The 18,195-nt window shown below is 57.4% G+C and overlaps 1 protein-coding gene across 2 annotated transcripts in view; it reads right to left on the bottom strand.

The window, feature by feature from the left end:
* The window catches only part of RPTOR (regulatory associated protein of MTOR complex 1), a 307,922-nt gene that overhangs the window by 174,645 nt on the left and 115,082 nt on the right, over positions 1 to 18,195 (bottom strand). For both annotated transcript variants that reach the window (XM_045984016.1, XM_045984017.1), the window contains exon 4: positions 5,965 to 6,123. In XM_045984016.1, coding sequence (XP_045839972.1) covers positions 5,965 to 6,123 — 159 coding nt within the window. The remainder of the gene's footprint in view (positions 1 to 5,964; positions 6,124 to 18,195) is intronic.

The raw sequence follows: 18,195 nt of genomic DNA, 5'->3' as shown, positions 1-18,195 counted from the left end.
TTCTCCCCCGCCAGAGCTCCGCGTTCAGAGAGCGCATCTCTCCTTCTCTGGAAAGACATACTCAAGGCCAAGTTTTCGCTTCAAACAAAGACAAGGAAGTCGGTTTCAGGTAGTTTATTCATCACAAGCCACTTCCTCTGCCAGGTTACATTAAACACGAAAAAGAAGGGTCCGCCCCTCACTTTGTCCGACTGTCCTCCGGGCTGAGCCAAGCACGGGGCGGCGCCAGGACAGGAGGCGGGGAGAGCAGCCCTGGGCTCCCAGGGGAAGCACCTCCCCATTTCTGAGAAGACTCCGAGTGCACCTTTGGCCAAAAACATCCAAGGGTGAGCCAGAGGCCTCAGCCACAGTCACACGCCTCCTCCTGAGGACTTTCCCGGAGGGACCCCTAGGATGGCGAGCCTCCTTCTGACCCTGCGTGGCCCCGCAGCCCCGCCTGCGAAGGGGTCCGCAGGAAGACGCAGAAGATGCATTTTCCTCCCACAGGGCATCCTCCGAACACAGGACCCCCGTGGGACGGGACAGCCCGGAATGTCAGGTGTGGAAGAGCCCAGCTCCTGGTCCAAGCGCGGCCGCCAGCGACTCGGGAGCGGGGGCCCCAAGCAAACTCTCGGTCCCTCCAAGTCCGCCCGCGGGAGGCTCCCTGGCTTCGCGGACCTGTCGTCTGCCTTTCCTCTGTCGCAGTCAGACAACCGTGCCCCGGTAGTACTTCTGAAGGAAATCACCGAGTAACAGCACCAACTGGCTTTGAAAGCTGTGCTCTACCTGCGGTGGCGGGCTCGCCCTTCGCTCCGTGTGCAGTGCGTCCTCGAGGCCACACAAGGGCAGATGGCGGAGCTCCCGTGTGGGCCGCTATCACACTCACACACTTGTAATTCTAGAGCGGAGTCGGCGCCACATCCTACCGCATCATTTCCTGTAACTACTGTACCCGTACTGAGAGTGCCACGGGCTCCAAGAGAAAAACAGCTATAATTTTACTGCAGACCCGACTTTTCTGAGGATTTCTAGGGCTTGATGTTTGCAGCCACTGAAGACGGTCAGTGCCGATCCCATCTCTTTAGGAGAAGTGGGGGAGAACTTGGAACTATTTCTTTGTGAGAGCTTCAATGTTCAAAAAGATAGGATTCCCCTGATGCCAGGAGATAACCCTAACCCATTCCTCGGATGTCTTATCCTATTTGAGAACCGGATTTATAGAGCAGAAGTTCTCAACCCCACTGCATCCCCGGGGCAGGGCTGCGGGCAGGGCGGGGCGGGCAGTTACACCCACACCCCCAGCCCCTCACGACGGCCACTGGGGTGGGACCCGCTCCTGCAGTGCCTGGGGCGGCCGGCGAGGGTGGAGGACATACTCCTGGGCCTCCCGCCTCACTTCCCTGGGCCTGTGCGCCTCCTGCTTTAGGAGGAACACACCCCAGATGCCTTTTTTCCCTTTATGACTTCACAGTTTACACACACTGATCAGGAAAGTTTGCTGTACGGTAATTCTCAAAGGAAAATACCCACTCGTCCACCACTCGACTGTAAGACATTCAACCCCAGACGCAGTCTCTGATGGATACAGGGCTCCTCGGGTTTTCTGTTTCACTCTGGGTCACTCTGGGTAAGCTGTGTGTTTTAAGGCATTTCCCATCTAACTTAAGTTGTTAAATTTACTGGTATAAAATACGAATCTGTCTTCGTCTTTTCTATGTCTACAGGGTATGTGGTGATGTCCGCTCTTTCGTTTCCAAATGTGGATCCCGTCTTCTCTTTCGCTCTGGATCCATCCAGCTAGAGACTCGTCCTTCCGAAAAATGACGTGAGCGGTCGGCCCCCTCCACGGCCCGTCCTCTACTCCTCACTGCTCTTCCATACGTCTCTCCTTCTACTCGCTTTGAGCTTAGTGGGCCAATCGTTTTCTAGTTTCTTAAGGCAGAAACCGAGATTCTAATTTCAAACCTTCCTGCCTTTCTGTATGAAGATTTAAGCGAACCGCATCCTGCAAATTTGGTGAGCCCCAGTCTCATTGTCTAGTCTCAATGATCTTTATTTCCTCTGTGGTATCTTCCTTGACACACGTGTTACTCAATGTGCAAACAGTAGGATTTTTCAGATACCCTGCAATTCCACGTTCTGTGCTCAGAGGGTATACGTTGCAGGAGGCCGATCCCCCAGGCCTCACGGAGACGTGGAGGACGTGCCAGCCACACCTGAGAGGGCGCACAGTCCGCAGGGGTCAGCAGAGGCTGGTGTCCGCTGCGCAACGTGGCCGATGGTGGCATTCCAAGCTTTCACGGTGGTAACGGATTCCTTTTTAACTAGAAAACACATACTATGTCTAGAGTTTTCTCTGTGAGAAAGTTTTTAATTGCCCACTTTAGCTGTCATTCTAACTTCTGTTCTGACCCGCAATGACTGGCAGACATTCTCTGAAGCTCTGACGAGGACTGCGGACGCGTGGCTTTCTCTCTGGGGCCGGCACTCTAGCTCTGCGCACTCGGAGCGCTCCCGTCAGACACACACACTCGGGGCGGTTCCCCCGACCGCGGGTCGTCATGAGACGTCCTGCTCCTCCTCTGGCAACACACGGGTCTCCAAGTCCATTCTCTGATCGCCAACGGGCCAGGCCGGCCCTCTGACAACGAGTACCTGTGTGACACGCCTTCGTCTCCGTAGGTACAGCGCATCCCGTGGATGGCAGGAAGTGGGGTCTGACTCTCAGTCCCATCTGATACAAGCTCAGGACAAAACGTTCTAGAGAATACCGGTCTGGATCCATCAGAAAGTTTATGTGCGGTGTTGGGCGAGCCAAAGCACAAGTCGCAGACCAGGAGGGAGAATTTACAGGACACACACCTGATAAAGCACTTGCATCTGAAATACAAAAGAATCTAAAGAGTGAGCAAGAAAACAACCCTGTTTAAAAGTGGGCAAAACAGGGGCGTCAGGGCGGCTCAGCTGGCCGAGCACCGGACTCTGGGTCTCGTCAGGTCTTGATCTTGGGCCGTGAACTCGGGCCCCACTGGGCTGCATGCGGCGCCGGGAGAGCCCTTGAGAAAACAGGTGGGACTCCCCACCACAGAAGGTGTGCAGGCGGCCAGCGAGCAGATGAAGACACGCCACATCGCACGTCATCAAGGAAATTCAATGCAAATTCCAACCACGAGACACCGCCGTGCGCCTAATGAGAAGAGCCAGACTCCCAGACACTGGCAACTGCACGTGCTCAGTGGGACGGGGGGCGCCGGGCACTCTCGTCCCTGCTGCTGAGAGGTCGACTGATGCAGCCCCTTTGGAGGACAGCCTGGCGGCGGCGTAGAAACCTAAACATACTCTCGGACCTAGCAACGCGCTCTGAGGAATGGACCAAATTAGTAAAAAACCTCATCTACCCAAAAACCTGCATTCACAAGAGCCAACGAACCCGGAAGCAACCAAGATGTGCTTCAATCGGGGTCCACCCAGACAGGGATGTGTCACTCCGGGTAAAAAGAAATGAGCCAGCAAGACACAAGAACGCGCGAGAGAACCGGAGATGCGCACTCCCGGCTGGAGAGCACCAGTCTGAGAAGGCCGCAGACTATGACCCCAGCTCCCGCACTCTGGAAAGCGGACGACGGCGAGTGTCCACGGATGCTGCTGGAGGCAGGGGACATCCAACCGTCCTGCACGACACCACACATCTGCGTGAACCAACGTTCAACGTCCTGAGCAATCTGCTATTTCATACCTAGTGAAGAGTCTATTAAAACAAGAGAAAAGTGTGTGTAGATACATTACGAGAAACAATAAAAAAACAGAAAATCGGAAAATAAATGTACAAAAATCGACTGTCTTTCCATACACCCTGGTAATAACTTAAAAATACAATTTTATAGTAAATATTTATAACATCAAAAATATAAAGCAGCCAGGAATATATCTAACAAATGATGCAAACTTTTGTGAAATTATGAAATACTACTGATACTTAAGAAGAGCATAGTTTGGGGGCACTGGGCGGCTCAGTGGGTTAAGCCTCTGCCTTCGGCTCAGGTCATGGTCTCAGGGTCCTGGGATCGAGTCCCGCATCGGGCTCTCTGCTCAGCGGGGAGCCTGCTTCCTCCTCTCTCTGCCTGACTGACTCTCTGCCTACCTGTGATCTCTGTCTGTCAAATAAATAAAATCTTTTAAAAGAAGAAGGAGAGCAAACTTTGGCAGACTCATTATTTAAAGACCCCGAGTCTCCCCCACCGTTAATCAACTGATGGACTAGTTCAAAGGAAGACATAAGGGCCAAGACAGCAGAGAAGAACTGAAGAAGAATGGGGGGGCTCTGCTCCCCTAAACACCACGAGCACTGGGAACCTGCCTCGTGAACAGTTTCCTGGCACAGAGGCAGACCCATGGAGCAGAGCAGTCAGAACATGCCCCCACACTGTGGAAACGTGATTTTGTTCAAAGTTGGCATTAATAACAACAGAACTGGGAGGTATCTGTTGGGGGGGGATAAAAGTAGAGAATAAACTCCGGCCTGATGGTACGTACAAAACCTGTTTCAGGCAGATTAGGGACCTAAATGCAACGGACAGAAATACAAGCCCTTTGGAAGAGCATCTGGGGGAAGACCTGCAACCTGGCACGAGGCAGACTTCTTATGGAGAACACGAACCGTCCGCACCATAAAGGAAGACTGACCACGATGACCACATGAAAACAACGAACCACTACAAGGGGACGCCATTAAGAGACAAAAGCAAACCAACAGACCAAGCCATAAATTGAGAGAGGCCACTCACAATTCATAAAGGTGATGAAGGGTCGCTGTCTAGGATGTGAAGAATTCTTCCAAATCCACAGGAAGATAACATGGTAGCCCCAGCGGAAAACGGAGAGGAGCGAGCACTTCAAGAAGGGGAAGCTCCACGGCCAACCAGCGGTCAGAAGGCGCTCAGGCCACGGCCCTTGGGGAGACCCGCAGTACCCCCACACTGGGCAGAAAAACCAAGTCCTGACCACAGTGCTGGGCAGGAAGGTGGGCAGTTTAGGAAAACCACGGGAGCCACGGAGACGTCTGCCTGTGCGGAAGGCTGTGAGCAGGTCCCGAGAGGCCCCGCAGTGGGCCCGAGGACAAGCACCGGAGCAGCAGGGACGGACGCTCGGAGCGACACCCGGGGTGGGAGCAGCCCTGAAGGATCCCAATCCCGACAGCCAGCAAACACCCAGACCCAACGCGCCTGGACGGCCACAGAAAGGGCGGCGGCTGCAAAGGCAGGCAAGGTAGCGATGACCCGAGATCCGCTGTACTGGTGACCCCGGCGGGGAGGAGGGAGCCTGCGCTACAGAGGGCACAGGGGCCCCAAAGCCCTGTGGTGCCCAACTCGGCACACCGTGTGCGAGAGCGCGTGGCCCCACCATGGGGCCGTGGGGGTCGGGGGGGACTCGCCATTCCCAGCCAGGAAAGTGGTGGGAGGGTGTCGCCGACCCTCACATTCACCCCCCGTGGCTGGTTAAGGAGCTGCAGGAGGCCACCCGCCTGGCCGTGGGGAGCGCGGAGCCGAGGCCGCATCTGCAGGTGGCCTGGTGTGAGCTCCTTGGAGTCATTTTCTTACCATTTTCTTACCTAAGGAACCCCTGATTCTCAGAGGAACACTCACCGAACTGAGAAACCTGGTCACCGTGCGACCCACACGGCAGAAGCGCAAGCGGGTCCTGCCTGCGGCGGGAAGAGTGCACCGCGAGCACCACGCCGGGAGCACCACGCCACGGCCTCCAGACGACCGCTCCGTGGCCATGCGCCTCGTGCCTGTCCCAGCCCTGACAGCTGAGACGGAGCTGACCCCACAACCCACCACACAGCCCAGCCCGACCTCACTGTGTCTGGGTCCATGGACGCGCAGTGACCAGCAGCGGAGCCGTGGCCGACCGCCAACACCTACACGCGGCTGGGCGGCAGGAGAAAGGGACGGGGCTCGCACGAACCTCTGACGGAGCTCCTACCTTGTTGAAGACCCAGATCTCCCCGTTCACGGTGGGCCTGGGCACCCCGTGGCCGTTGTAGTGGAAGAGAACCCGCTCCTCCTTGGCGTTTCGGCGTAAGGACGTGCACAGCTTCTTCACTTCGTCCACGGTCGGGTCGAGGCTCTGCTTGTACCGGGCCTGTCGCGGGAGAAGATGAAAAAACTCACCGTGGAGTTAGGGATATGCAGGGTACCTGCCCCGTCCCCACCCTGAGTTTGCGCTGAGCAGCCGTGAGACCCTGGACGAGTGACCCCGAGCTTCTCCGCCGGTAAGCCTGGGGTGATGCCTCCCTCAGGGAGGCCGTGAGGCTTCGTCCAGACAGCAAGCACCCCCGGGGAGTTGCGTGACGAGCACGCGAGATGAGGGAGGGCCACACGGCCACACTGAGCAACAGGTCCAGCCACGGTGACAGCAACCACATCTCTCGGAGACACCGAAGCCTCCTGAGAAAAATCCTCTGGAAGGGGAAAGGCATACTTTGGTAAAGTGCAGGAGGCTGCGGGCCGACACGGCACAGCAGTGCCGAGAGAAAGCGCCGGCCAGAGGAAGGAAGCTGCCTGCCCCCTCCTCCGGGCCACGCCGGCCCTGCCGAGCCCCCCTGGCTCCAGCCCGGGCCCGCGTGGGCGAACGGAAGGAATTCGCGGGATGAGCAGGCCCTGAAATCGACTCCGCATCAACAGCGCTAATGCACACGAACGAAACACGGTTAGAGGACGTGGTCTTCCCTCCCCGCGTCTCCCCCAAACAGGCCAGATCGCTGCCCATAAAACAAGGGGGCCGCCCCGGAGGCCCGAGAGAACGCTCACACGTAGGTGAGTGGCCAAGTTCCCTCCCACGGGCAGGGCAGCATGCGTCTACCTGACGCTGACGGAGGCTGTGGGTCCCCACATGGGGGCTCCGAAGGGCCGACCGGCAGGGAGATGGTCCGGGTCAAAGCAGGGGCTCAACCCCATGTCATGGAGGCCCCGGCCCTGGTGCACGGCCCCTCCCTGGACCCCCGGGCAGGACGGACCACCTTTTCCGTCTCCGACACACAGCCGTCGTACGTGTCCATGTGTGACCGTGTCAGGCCCACTGATACCATGAGCTACGAGGCAGGCTCAGGTGTGCCCCTCAGCACTGGCTCTGTGCCCGCATTCTTCCCACGGCCTCACGACGCGCTCAGTCACAGCAAACAGCTGCCGAGTGAGTGACAAGAAGAGGAAAAGGATGAATCCGACCCGACGCTACAGTGACACGAGTGACTCCCAGCGCGGTGTGGGAAGGCGTGCCCATGGACATCGCCGGGTCTAGGTGGCGGGCACTTGCCTGTTCTGGAATCCCACAGAGTAAACAGTGACGAAAACAACGCAGGCTCACGCTCCGGACTCCTCCCCGACAAACCGCGGGTCTGTGCTCTGAGCGCGACAGCCGGGCACGGAGTCCTAACGCTCCGCACAGCTCGGTTTGGGTTGACGCCGCGAGACAAGGTGAAGGTGGCTGATAAGTGAACTCCAGCTCCGGGGCAGACAGGGGACACCTTACGGAGACGACTTGGACCCGGGACCCCCAAAGCCACACCGCACGAGCACGCCGTGAAGTCGGCGAGTGGGCTAGAGGAGAAGGCCCCACACTCACCCCCAAGCACCGGGAGCCCCTCATTTCACGCATCCTTCGCCAGTGGCTTTCGTGCTCCTCCAATACAGAAGCCCGGCACATGGCAGGCAGGAGCCGCTCCCAGGCAAGGCACCCTGAAATCACCCAGGCCACACCATCCGCTGGCAGCAGGCGGCCGTCCACTCTGTGGGCCTGCACTCACGTCACGGTCCCAGGCCGCTGGGCATGTTTCAAGGGGACATGCCAAGCGCCCCCCACTGCTCGCTCACGGCTCCCCTCAGCTTGGCCTCCTTCGTGCAGCAAATGAACTGAGGTCTGCAACGTCCCAGCTCCGGAGAAGGACGGCTCGCCTCCCCCAGAGACCAGTCCTAAAGGGGGGGTGTGGGTTCCCCCAAATCACATGCAAGGCCACGGGGCTGACATTCCTCCGAGACAGCTATGAAACGAGATTCATTACTGCTGACCTCGGCTCCACCAAGGTCTTCTCCCGTGGGGCTGCGAAGAAATGATTTAGCCTCACTTTCCCACCTACTGCACCAGAAGAACCGTTACGGACTAGCATGAAAGGTGCTTCGGAGAGGAATAATATGTCTCCTGGGGCTTTCTGGGAATTAATTAATATTTTTAAGGGCTTTGGAATGAGAAGCACTAAACTAAATGTCAGCACACCGTGTTCGGTTTGGTTCTGAAATACGATGCCTGGACCCCAGCTCCACAGGCCGAGGGGCGCAAACGGCAGAGGAAGCACCGAGCCCCTTGTGGGACCCGTGACCATGTGAGCGACATAAGCAAAGATGCCGCCGTCTCGCAAACACGGCTTGTGGGGGTCGGCACTGCGTCCTCAAGACGTGGTTCAGATGCGCATGGATCCTGTGCAGGAGGCAACGGGGGGAGACCAAGGCTGCTGCTTGGCCGGATGAAGGAACACGGGGACCCGTGTCTCCTGTCCTCGTGATGGCCGCCGGCCCCTCGCTGACATCCAGCAACCTTCTGCACTAAGGAGGCCTGAGCAGGGCGGCCGCAGCCAGCTTCTGTGTCCCCCGGGCAGCTATGTTCTTCTCAGGCTCCTCCTCGTGCGAGGACGGAGTCCAGGGCCAGGACAGTGCAGTGGACGCTCGTGGTCAGGCGAGGCCACCCCGGATGCTGCGAGGGCACCCAGGGCACAGGGAGTCGGGGCGGTGCTCCAGGGTCTTCTCTCCTGGCAGACCCCACAGCAAGGAGGCCTGCGTGTCCTTAGGGCATCAAGTGAAGACCACTGCCACCTCGCCCAGCTGGGCCAATGACCTCATTTCCACCCTTCCATCCTCCCTCGGCGACGATGCCATCTCAGCTCAGATTCGAGAAAGGAAATGCCCCCCGAGATTTTCTCAGGACCATCCAGGAGGAACAAATGTAATGTTCGAATTTGGGCCAGTTTTGCCCCTGGTCTGGGAACTTGAAAATGTTTCACTCTCTGCCCTTCCCCAAGTAGGAAGGAAGGACTTCCGGGGAAATGCGGGGCAGAGAGGAAGGTCAGGTCTGCTCGAGGGATGCCTGTCCTAGATGGCAGCCCTGTAGGGAAAGCTCTGGGTCCTGGCCGTTCAGGGGCTTTATGCCCCCACCCTCAAAAAGCCCTTTCCACTCCCAGTAACACCACGTAGGGCCAGCCAGCCGTCCTCAGCGCCACCATCCTCACCACCATCCAACCATCACTAACCCCCGCCATCCTCGCCGCCGCCGCCACCCATTTCTCAGATCACTCAAACCTCCCACGTAACCCACCGGTACTATTCTGCTCTGTCCAAACCCACTCCTCAGCACTCAGCATGTCTCACTTGCTGAAAACCCTCTGCCGGCTTCCCACCGACCCACGGCAAGCTCTTCGGAGCGGCCCAGGAGTCCCGACCAAATCCCGTCTCGACAACTTCTGAGAGTCTATGTTCCAACCACAAGGAAGTATCTTTCAAGTCGACGTTCCTACCCACCTTCTGGCCCTCTGCCAGACTCTCTTCCTATTCGTCCTCTAACCCCAATTCCAAGTCCTGCCCGGACATTTCCACTTCCTTCTTCAAAGATCAGGTTAACTGTCCCTTCTCCAGAACTCACTTTCTGGTGGCCCCAGGAACTTGAGTTAGGTGCCCCATGCCAGGCGCTCCCACAGCACATCCAGCTCCCCAGCGACAGCACTGCTGGCCCCGACTCCGGCTGCTCGTTGCCCGCCTGTCGGCCCTCCCGCCACCTTTCTCCTAAGTCCTGGGAAGGCCGGGATCGATTTCCCTGGTCACCACGGCCACCTTGGGTAAGTGCAGTGCCTGAAACGTAGTTGGCACTCAGTACGTAACTGTGTAGGAGCCAAAGGTGACCCATCCAGACTTCTTACTTGAGAGTGCAAAGCCCAGTGGGCTTCTTCAAAAGGAGCTGGGAGCCGGAGGACCGGAGTTTCTGCACCATGTTCTGCCCTGCTGGGACGGAGTGCGCAAGCTCTTCGGCTCCCATGACCTTCTGCCGCTCCAGACCGGGGCAAACGCGGGCACCCGCGGGTGCAGCCAGCTCCGGGAGCGCAGTGAGACGCAGCTGACACTCCCTGTGAGCGGGACCGCCAGGGCAGACAGGTGACCCTCCCAGGGGACAAGCTGTCTGTCTGGTGTAGGAAACAAGGAGCACTGTCTGCAAGCAGAGACCGGAGGAAAGAAGATTCACTTTGTCACCGGCAAATGTATATGTCTTCCAAGGTTTGTAATGGCATGAAAAGTCATGAAAAGACATTTCCCCGCTCAGGACAGCTCCTTGGAGACAAGGGGATGGAGAAGCAGCAGCGCCCCTGCCGGGCTCCTGGTTTCGGACGGCAAGGGGTCTTCCAGTGACAAAGACTAAGGGGAAGGGAGCAAATGAACGTCAAATACTGACCAGGCAGAAAGGGGGGATGGGTGGCTGACTGGCCAAGTTGCGTTCCTCTCCCTCGGCTGGAGGGCCAGTGTGGGAACAGCGAGGCACCCCGCACGGGCAGGCCTATGTGCGTGCTGATGGCATGCCACACGCATGAGGTCGTGAACCTCTCCTTTCCAAGCCATTCCAGTATGTCGCTGTTGTTCCCAGACTGTCCTGTAGGGTCAGCAAGCCTTCGCGGACAAGCGCCGTGAGGTTCCTGCCACCAAACAGGTCCCCAGCGACCCAGGCGGCCCCTCGCTCTCTGCAGGGCCAATCCCCATCCCGCCTTCACCTGGCTCTCCTCCCCTGCCTCCTCCCTCAGACTGGTGAGATTGTTGTCTCTCCCCTCTCTCCCTGGTCCAGCCTCTTCCCTCAAACCTCAGGCATGGCAGAAAGGGAGAACTTAGAAGTCCAGACACACAGACGTCACCCATCACTTTCCGGCTATTTCTATAACCTTTCCCTGTTATTCTGGAATTTCAGCGAACAGAAATGGAATGTTCCTTTACAGTGACCCCTCAGGAGGGTCTGGCTTCAAAAGGCCACCCGCCTGCACGGGGCAGCGCTCCAGTGAACGGCGGGGCTCGCCTCGCGCCTCGCTGCGATCCCCCCGCAGACAGCTCTGACCGCACTACATGCTTGCTTGCTTCGATGGTCCAGGGCTCCCCTCTACGCCTGAGTAGTAAATTATCTCCAAGCCACATTTTTAGTCCTTCAAAGACTCTCCCACTTGGTGCCCAGAGCTCCGCCGGCCCTCCAGCAGGCCCTGGTCCACTTGGTGCCCAGAGCTCCGCCGGCCCTCCAGCAGGCCCTGGTCCACGTCGCTGACTTCAGCTAGTGTAGCCGCTGGCACAAATACTTCCAGGCTTTCCCCACTCGCCCCACCAGATCTGCCCAGGGCAGTGGCGTCTCCGACAAGGCTCTGACTGGCTAAGAAGGTCTCTGCCCTGGACAGTGATGTGCCCGACAGGCTAGCAGCAAGTCTGGTCTCAGTGAGGCCCCTCCGGGGGGTCCCCTCTCCCCCCTCCCCCTGCACCCGGGTGGCAGCTCGGCCAGGATCTCCTCCCCGCTTGGGCACAGTCCCTGTTGAGTTCCCAGGCCTTGCCACCCCGTGCTGGGCAGCAGCTGCAGAAGGGAGGGTCTACTGTGCCCACTAGTAAGTCCCCTCCCTCCACTACAGTTAGGATCCCTGAGATTCAAGGCTTGAGACTCAGCCCTAGACCGGTGAGTTATCAGCCACTCACCCTGGGAAAGTGTGGGAATCAAACCAAACCTCAGCTCCTCCTCCTAAAACAGCGAACCCCATTCGGCCCTGTGCCCCTCAGAGTCTGAGGACAACATGAGCAAACGCACGGCAGAGGACCTGGAAAACACGGGGCAAGAAGGGGTGGGAGGAGGTCTGCATGCGTGCCGCACAGAGGACACACCAGCGACCATCCTGAGCCCTCACTTACCCCCACTCGCCTGCCTGCGCCAGCACCACGCAAAGCAGGCGGCCGGAACGCCCCGTTCTACAGACGGGAGCTGAGACACAGGGAGGGTCAGTGACTACCATGGGCCACACACGGTGTGCGGGCAGGGCCCATTTCTAAGCCAGACTCTGTGGTGTTACTACTCAGTACCCTGAGCCCATCAGTGGAGACGCGGAGACGACTGGTGAGCTCGCTCACACGGGCGCAAACGGGGACACGCAGGGAAGACGACAGAGGGCTAGGTCTGGCCACCCCAATGGGATGATCCGGTATGGCTGAACATGGCCTCTGGGCCCCACCAGGGAACCCTGCCCCCCCCCCATCTCATGAGGGGTGGAAACCTCGGCAGAGCAGGAGAGCGTGCCCTGACCGGGCAGCAAAGCCAAGAACCACACACAGCCCGGCGAGGCTCTCACGGAGCCACGGGAACAAAGCAACCGAAATCTCTCTCCGCTACTGATTTTGGTCCATTTCCCAACAGCACGTTAGCACTGAAGACTCGGCTCCCTCCTGCCATCCATGCCAGACCACCACCCAGCGGGGCCTGTAACTGCGACTTACAGGGCTGCCTGGCAGGGGCAGGGGAGACGGGGCCCCGGGGACACAGGGACACAGACACACCAGGTCTGCAGCCTGTCTGCGCCACCGCCGCGGCCGGCAGAGAGCTTCTGAAAACAGCTCTCCGCGTCCCCGTAGGCCGTGTCATCCCTAACGGTAACAGAAGGGGTAAGGAAATAAACACACTCGGGGCGCTGAGACGCCTCACACTGAGGAGGAAATAGTGTTTGTTAAGTGGCTGCCAGACCAGGCCAGCAGCGCGGTCAGCTGGGGCCGCGCCCCCGGGCTCGCCCATCATCTTGAAGCACGCTCCGATTCATCCAGACAAACAGCCACAGATTCAGCACCGAGTGACGGCTGCCTGATGCCTTGACCCCACAAGTCCACTCAGAGCAAAGCCCCGGAGAGGGCTGCCCACAGGCCCAGCGGCAGCCGGCAGGAGGGCCAGACTAGCTGAGCCTAACGTCCTCTGGCTACGGCTGGAAACCCAGATCTCCAGCTCTCACAGCAGCATGCTTGCTGATCCCATTTATTTACTTTTTTTTTTTTTTTAAAGATTTTATTTATTTATTTGACGGAGAGAGAGATCACAAGCAGGCAGAGAGGCAGGCAGAGAGAGAGGAGGAAGCAGGCTCCCTGTGGAGCAGAGAGCCTGATGCGGGGCTCGATCCCAGGACCCTGAGATCATGACCTGAGCCGAAGGCAGCGGCTTAACCCACTGAGCCACCCAGGCGCCCCCCATTTATTTACTTTTCAAGGAAATTTCTCATTCCCATTAGGTGCATGTTGTTCACGACGATCCTGTCAGCCCTGATTCGATTTCCGTGTGGGGCATCGGAAGTCTGGGCGTGACATGCGCATGTGAGCTGGGGCCTCGGCAGCTGCTCCCCGCTATCCCCGCCATCCCTGCGGCGTGGACCACCGCACTCCAGCCTTGAGCTCGTCCGCCCCACCCATGGTTTCGAGGATGGTACTTGGGACGGTTTCGCTGGCCCTTGGCATCCTGGCCAAGGCTGGTCCTGGCTCCTTCCCTCAGCCACCCAACTGTCCAGCTGGACTGTGGGGACAACAGGGGGACCCGGGGCGTGCACGTGCAGCAGGGACCCGCGAGGCCCTTCACACGCTGCATCTGCGAACCGCTGCTCAAGGCGGTTTTCTCAGTCACATCTCAGGTTTCAACGCGTATGTAAGAGCAGTTTCACATGAAACTTAAGAGCAGTTTCACATGAAACTTACCAAACCCTCGCCTCTGCTTTGTGTTACTCAGTAACAACCTTCCTTCCTTCCTTCCTTAACACGCTAGAGACGCAGCAGAGACCCACGAGAGCTGGTTCGGTGGTCCAAATCCAAAAGCAGAAGCCAGAACTTCTGGAGAGGGTCTGAGTCCACTTCTGCAACAAAGGGGCCCGTGTGGTCCTGCAGAGCCCCCAGGACATGCCGCTCTCAGCAGGGAGCCTTCTGCCCCGGGGAGGTGGGTGAGGTCCGGACACAGGTGGACGGAAGGCGGGAAGGGGGCTCCTGACACCTGACGGATAAATGCCAGGGAAGGTGCCAAACATCCCACAACCGTCCTCACAGCACGGCAGGGGAGGGGGTCACTGTCGCCACAAGGACGACACATCTGGCCCAAAAGGTCAACAGTGCCCGTTTGGGAAACCCGCTTTCAAGGAAAAACTGAAGCCTTAATTCTAGGGAGGACACACCGGTTCTAATCTAATAAGGTGAAAATAGCAAGACGGAGAAAACTGTATACACGATACTCCCATTTATGCAAGAAAGCAGCAAACACGTGTGTGTAAAGAGACACACGTTTACATACGTGTGCGCTGGGAAATGTTAACGGACCTGCCGCAGAAGGAAGCCAGACAGGGTTGACAGGGACAGGATGGGGCACCTGGGGGGCTCAGTCGGCCAAGGGTCCGACTCTTCATCTCGGCTCGGGCCCTGATCGCACAGTCCTGAGTTCAAGCCCCACACTGGGCTTCGTGCTGGGCGTGGAGTGGACTTGAAAAAAAGAAAGACGACGACAGGGATAGACTCTTTGGAATGTACCTTGTTTTGTGTATTTGACTTGGGAGCCACTAAATATTTTACCGACCAAGCAAAATTAGCATTTTTAGAAAGCAGTCCTTAAAAACCGTGAGTCAAATGAAACAAATGAACTCAACTGTGCCTCTGGCTGGCTGTATTCCAGACAGAGAGGAAACCCTCCGAGTGCTTTAAAGTGAGCCACCCGACTCCCCAGCCACGCCCGCCGGCGGAAGGAGCCGCAGACGCGCTGTGAACAGTTTCCGGGAAAAACACCGCGCGTAGTGCCCTGCTGCTTCCTGCGAGGGCTGCGTGTGGGGTGGTCACGTGGATGCCGTGAAAAATCCCAACGCTCCGTGTGGGAGCTGATGCGGCTGTAAGACCCATGGGATCAGGTAAAACCTTGCAACCCTGAAACTGAAGCAGTAGGAGCTCACGGCAAGTTGCATCTTTAAAACCGAAGAGTGGGGGCGGGAGGGTGGTCTGAGGGTGAGAAGCAAGCACCCCGGGGGGCCAGAGGAAGCTCTCTAAATACCATCCTCACTAAAGGAAGCCAGGACTCCTCAGGGACCTGGTGACTGCAGGCCTAGAGCAGGAAGTGGATATACCCGACAGGGAAGACGGCTAGAACGGTCTCAAAAAGACTCGGGGCCACATTCAAGAGGCCCCACTGGCCCAGGACGAGACCACGTGCGCACCAACGGTTAACAGATGCAACGGTGAAGCTTCTACGGCACATTAACGAAGACAAACACACACCCCAGACCGCCTACCTCTGGGGGAAGCCCACTCACGATTTTGAAATCTGCTAAATAAAAGGACGTATGTATTGACATTAGCTTTCCTAGATGAGCAACACCGCGAGACGCCAAGTGACTGGTGAGAAGCGGCTTTTCTTCACAGAGATGTCCCAGGCGACGCACCGGGCGCACGGGGGAACGACACGGTCATCCTGCAGTCGCTCACGGACGGCTCCAGGCAATGAGCACCCGCAGCTGCTAACGTCAGCGAAAGGACACAACGGCACGACACGCGTGCTAGCGGGGAACCCCCCCAGGAGACACCGTGCCCCGGGCACCCCTCCAACTGGACCGAATCTGGCGAGGCCTCTAGGGTTACCATGGCATAGAGGAGAGTCAAGGGCCGGTGAGTGTGGCTGGCCCAGAGCAGGCTCCAGACGGCAAGGACCCTACAGCAGCCTGGTTTCTGCACCAGGAGGTCTCGCGGGAAGACAGAACGTGGAGCCGGACGGGAGCCGGGGACGGACTTCCGGAAGAGTCTAGGGACCAATGGATCGACCAACCCCAGAGAACTCGCCTCACTCGAATGCTGATTCAAATGAATGAACTCTGCTCATGTGTGTCTTTAGAAGTAACGTCGCCATTGGAGACGCACTGACGACTTCCAGCCGGAATTACAGGATGTCTGGACCGGCCCTAAGATAAGCCAGGGCGTGGGTGGGAGGGAGACTGGGGGGCGGCCCAGAAGACGGAGCAGGGTGGCAACTGTAAGACGACGGCTAGATGAGGAAATTTGCCATAATAAGTTTAAAAGCACACGAAAATAAATAAAGAGACAAAAACAAAGAGGCAAACAGCATTTCAAAATGTTTCCATGATTAAAACGAACGCCCTTAGAATCACTTCCATAAAACTTAAAGTCAAAATTGGCCATTTTTGACTAAAATGTACATATATGAAGCATTTGTCCCAGGCTTAGCCAGGCAGTTCAAGAAGGGGTCTGGACAGGGAAAATCTGAAATGTGTCTTTGAGCACAGGTAAGATACACGTAGCAAGAATCTGAAAGAGTAACACATTTGGAAAAAATATGTTTCATGAATGTAAACCATATCGATATGCCTCAGAAAAACCTCAAGTTTGCTACACAAGAGGAAGGTATAATAATGACATAAGATATATTCGACTTAACCTGGGAACTTCTCTCCAGTTAAGTGTTTTTGGTTTTTTTGTGTTTTTTTTTTTTAAGATTTTATTTATTTATTTGACAGGCAGAGATCACAAGTAGGCAGAGAGGTAGGCAGAGAGGCGGGGGGGGGGGGGGCTCCCCACGGAGCAGAGAGCCCGATGCGGGGCTCGATCCCAGGACCCTGAGACGACCTGAGCCGAAGGCAGAGGTCCAATCATCTGAACCCCCCAGGCGCCCCTCTAGTTAAGTGTTTCGCTTTTTCACCGTGAGTCACTGCTTTTTCCCATTCCCAAGCTAAACTGACGAAAGCCTTCCTGTGCGGCCAGCTCCCCGGAACAGGGAGATTTTGTGGCTTACAAAGCACCCTGACCACGCCGCCTTCTCTGACTGCATGAGGAAAGCACCACCGGTCCTGGGCCAGAGGCCAGACTCGGGCCAAGGAGGCCTCTGTGTCCTGCTGGGTCAGAGACGCCTGCTCTGCCTGGGGGAAGGCGGACGGAGGGGGCTCAGGGCCCTCTGCCCCCGCCCCAGGGAGCACTCTTCCCACCAGCCAGATCCACAGTTCCCGTGAGTAAGTTAATGATTTACTGAGCAGACTGAGGGACGCTGCCGTGGGGAACGAGGACGTCAACAGGTACATCTGCTCACCAGCCTCCGCTGTCTGGGAGCCACCACAGTGTCCACCAGCCTCGAGATGGACTCCTGCTCGCACAGATAGACTCCAAAATATGTGCGGCGCCCGGGGCTCAGCTGGTTAAGCAGTGCCTTCGGCTCAGGTCATGATCCTGGAGTCAAGGGATCGAGTCCTGAGTCGGGTTCCCTGCTCAGCAGGGAGCCTGCTTCTCCCTGACATCTCCCCTCTTGTGTTCTCTCTCTCATTCTCTCCCAAATAAATAAATAAATAAATTCTTTAAAAACAAAACTCCAAAATATGAAATAATCTGATAAAACTTCAGAAACGTTTGCAGTAACAATTCTAGGCAAAGTCCGACCTGAATTACAAAGGCTCCTTTCTGGGTCGCCTCGGTGGCTCAGTGGGTTAAGTCAGGTCATGATCTCAGGGTCCTGGGATCGAGTCCTGCATTGGGCTCTCTGCTCAGCGGGGAGCCTGCTTCCTCCTCTCTCTCTCTCTCTCTACACCTGCCTCTCTGCCTACTTGTGATCTCTGTCAAATAAATAAATAAAAGCTTTTAAAGAAAAAAAAAGGCCTCTTCCTAGTACTTCATTATCCCACAGTCCCCAGGAACTGCAACAGGCCGGCTGCTGTTCGGCGTAAGAGGCCACCCCAAGGCCAACCCCAGCCCTCAAGGTGCCACTGTGTCACTGAGGCAGCCGCTCACCCAGCGGGGCTCCAGCCAGGGCACAGAGGCTGGACGTCTGCACTGGGCACTAGCGGGCCCCCGGCCAGGCTGCAGTCCATTCCCGTCACGGCCCTGGAGATGCGTCTAGTCTCAAGAACAGAGACAGCAAACCTAATTGACAACAGGCCTCCCTCGCCTGCTCGTCCCTCCCGCAGAGCTCACCTGGCCCCGCTGGAGAGGCCAAGAGTCTCCCGGCAGCAAGGCTGACCAGACAGACTCACGGGAAGCTGGCCGACAGTAGGACAGTGCTCTCCTTGGTAAAAAGACAATGGCTGTCTCTCCTCCTTTCTCCCTCTGGACACAGCTCTAAGGATGTGCTGCTGGGACCCGCAGCAGCTATCTTGCCATCGTGAGAGGAGAG

Source organism: Meles meles, chromosome 18 (genome assembly GCF_922984935.1).
Source record: "Meles meles chromosome 18, mMelMel3.1 paternal haplotype, whole genome shotgun sequence".
Classification (NCBI taxonomy): domain Eukaryota; kingdom Metazoa; phylum Chordata; class Mammalia; order Carnivora; family Mustelidae; genus Meles; species Meles meles.
The sequence above is the reverse complement of the archived record's forward strand: the minus strand, read 5'-3'. Positions and strand labels throughout refer to the sequence as shown.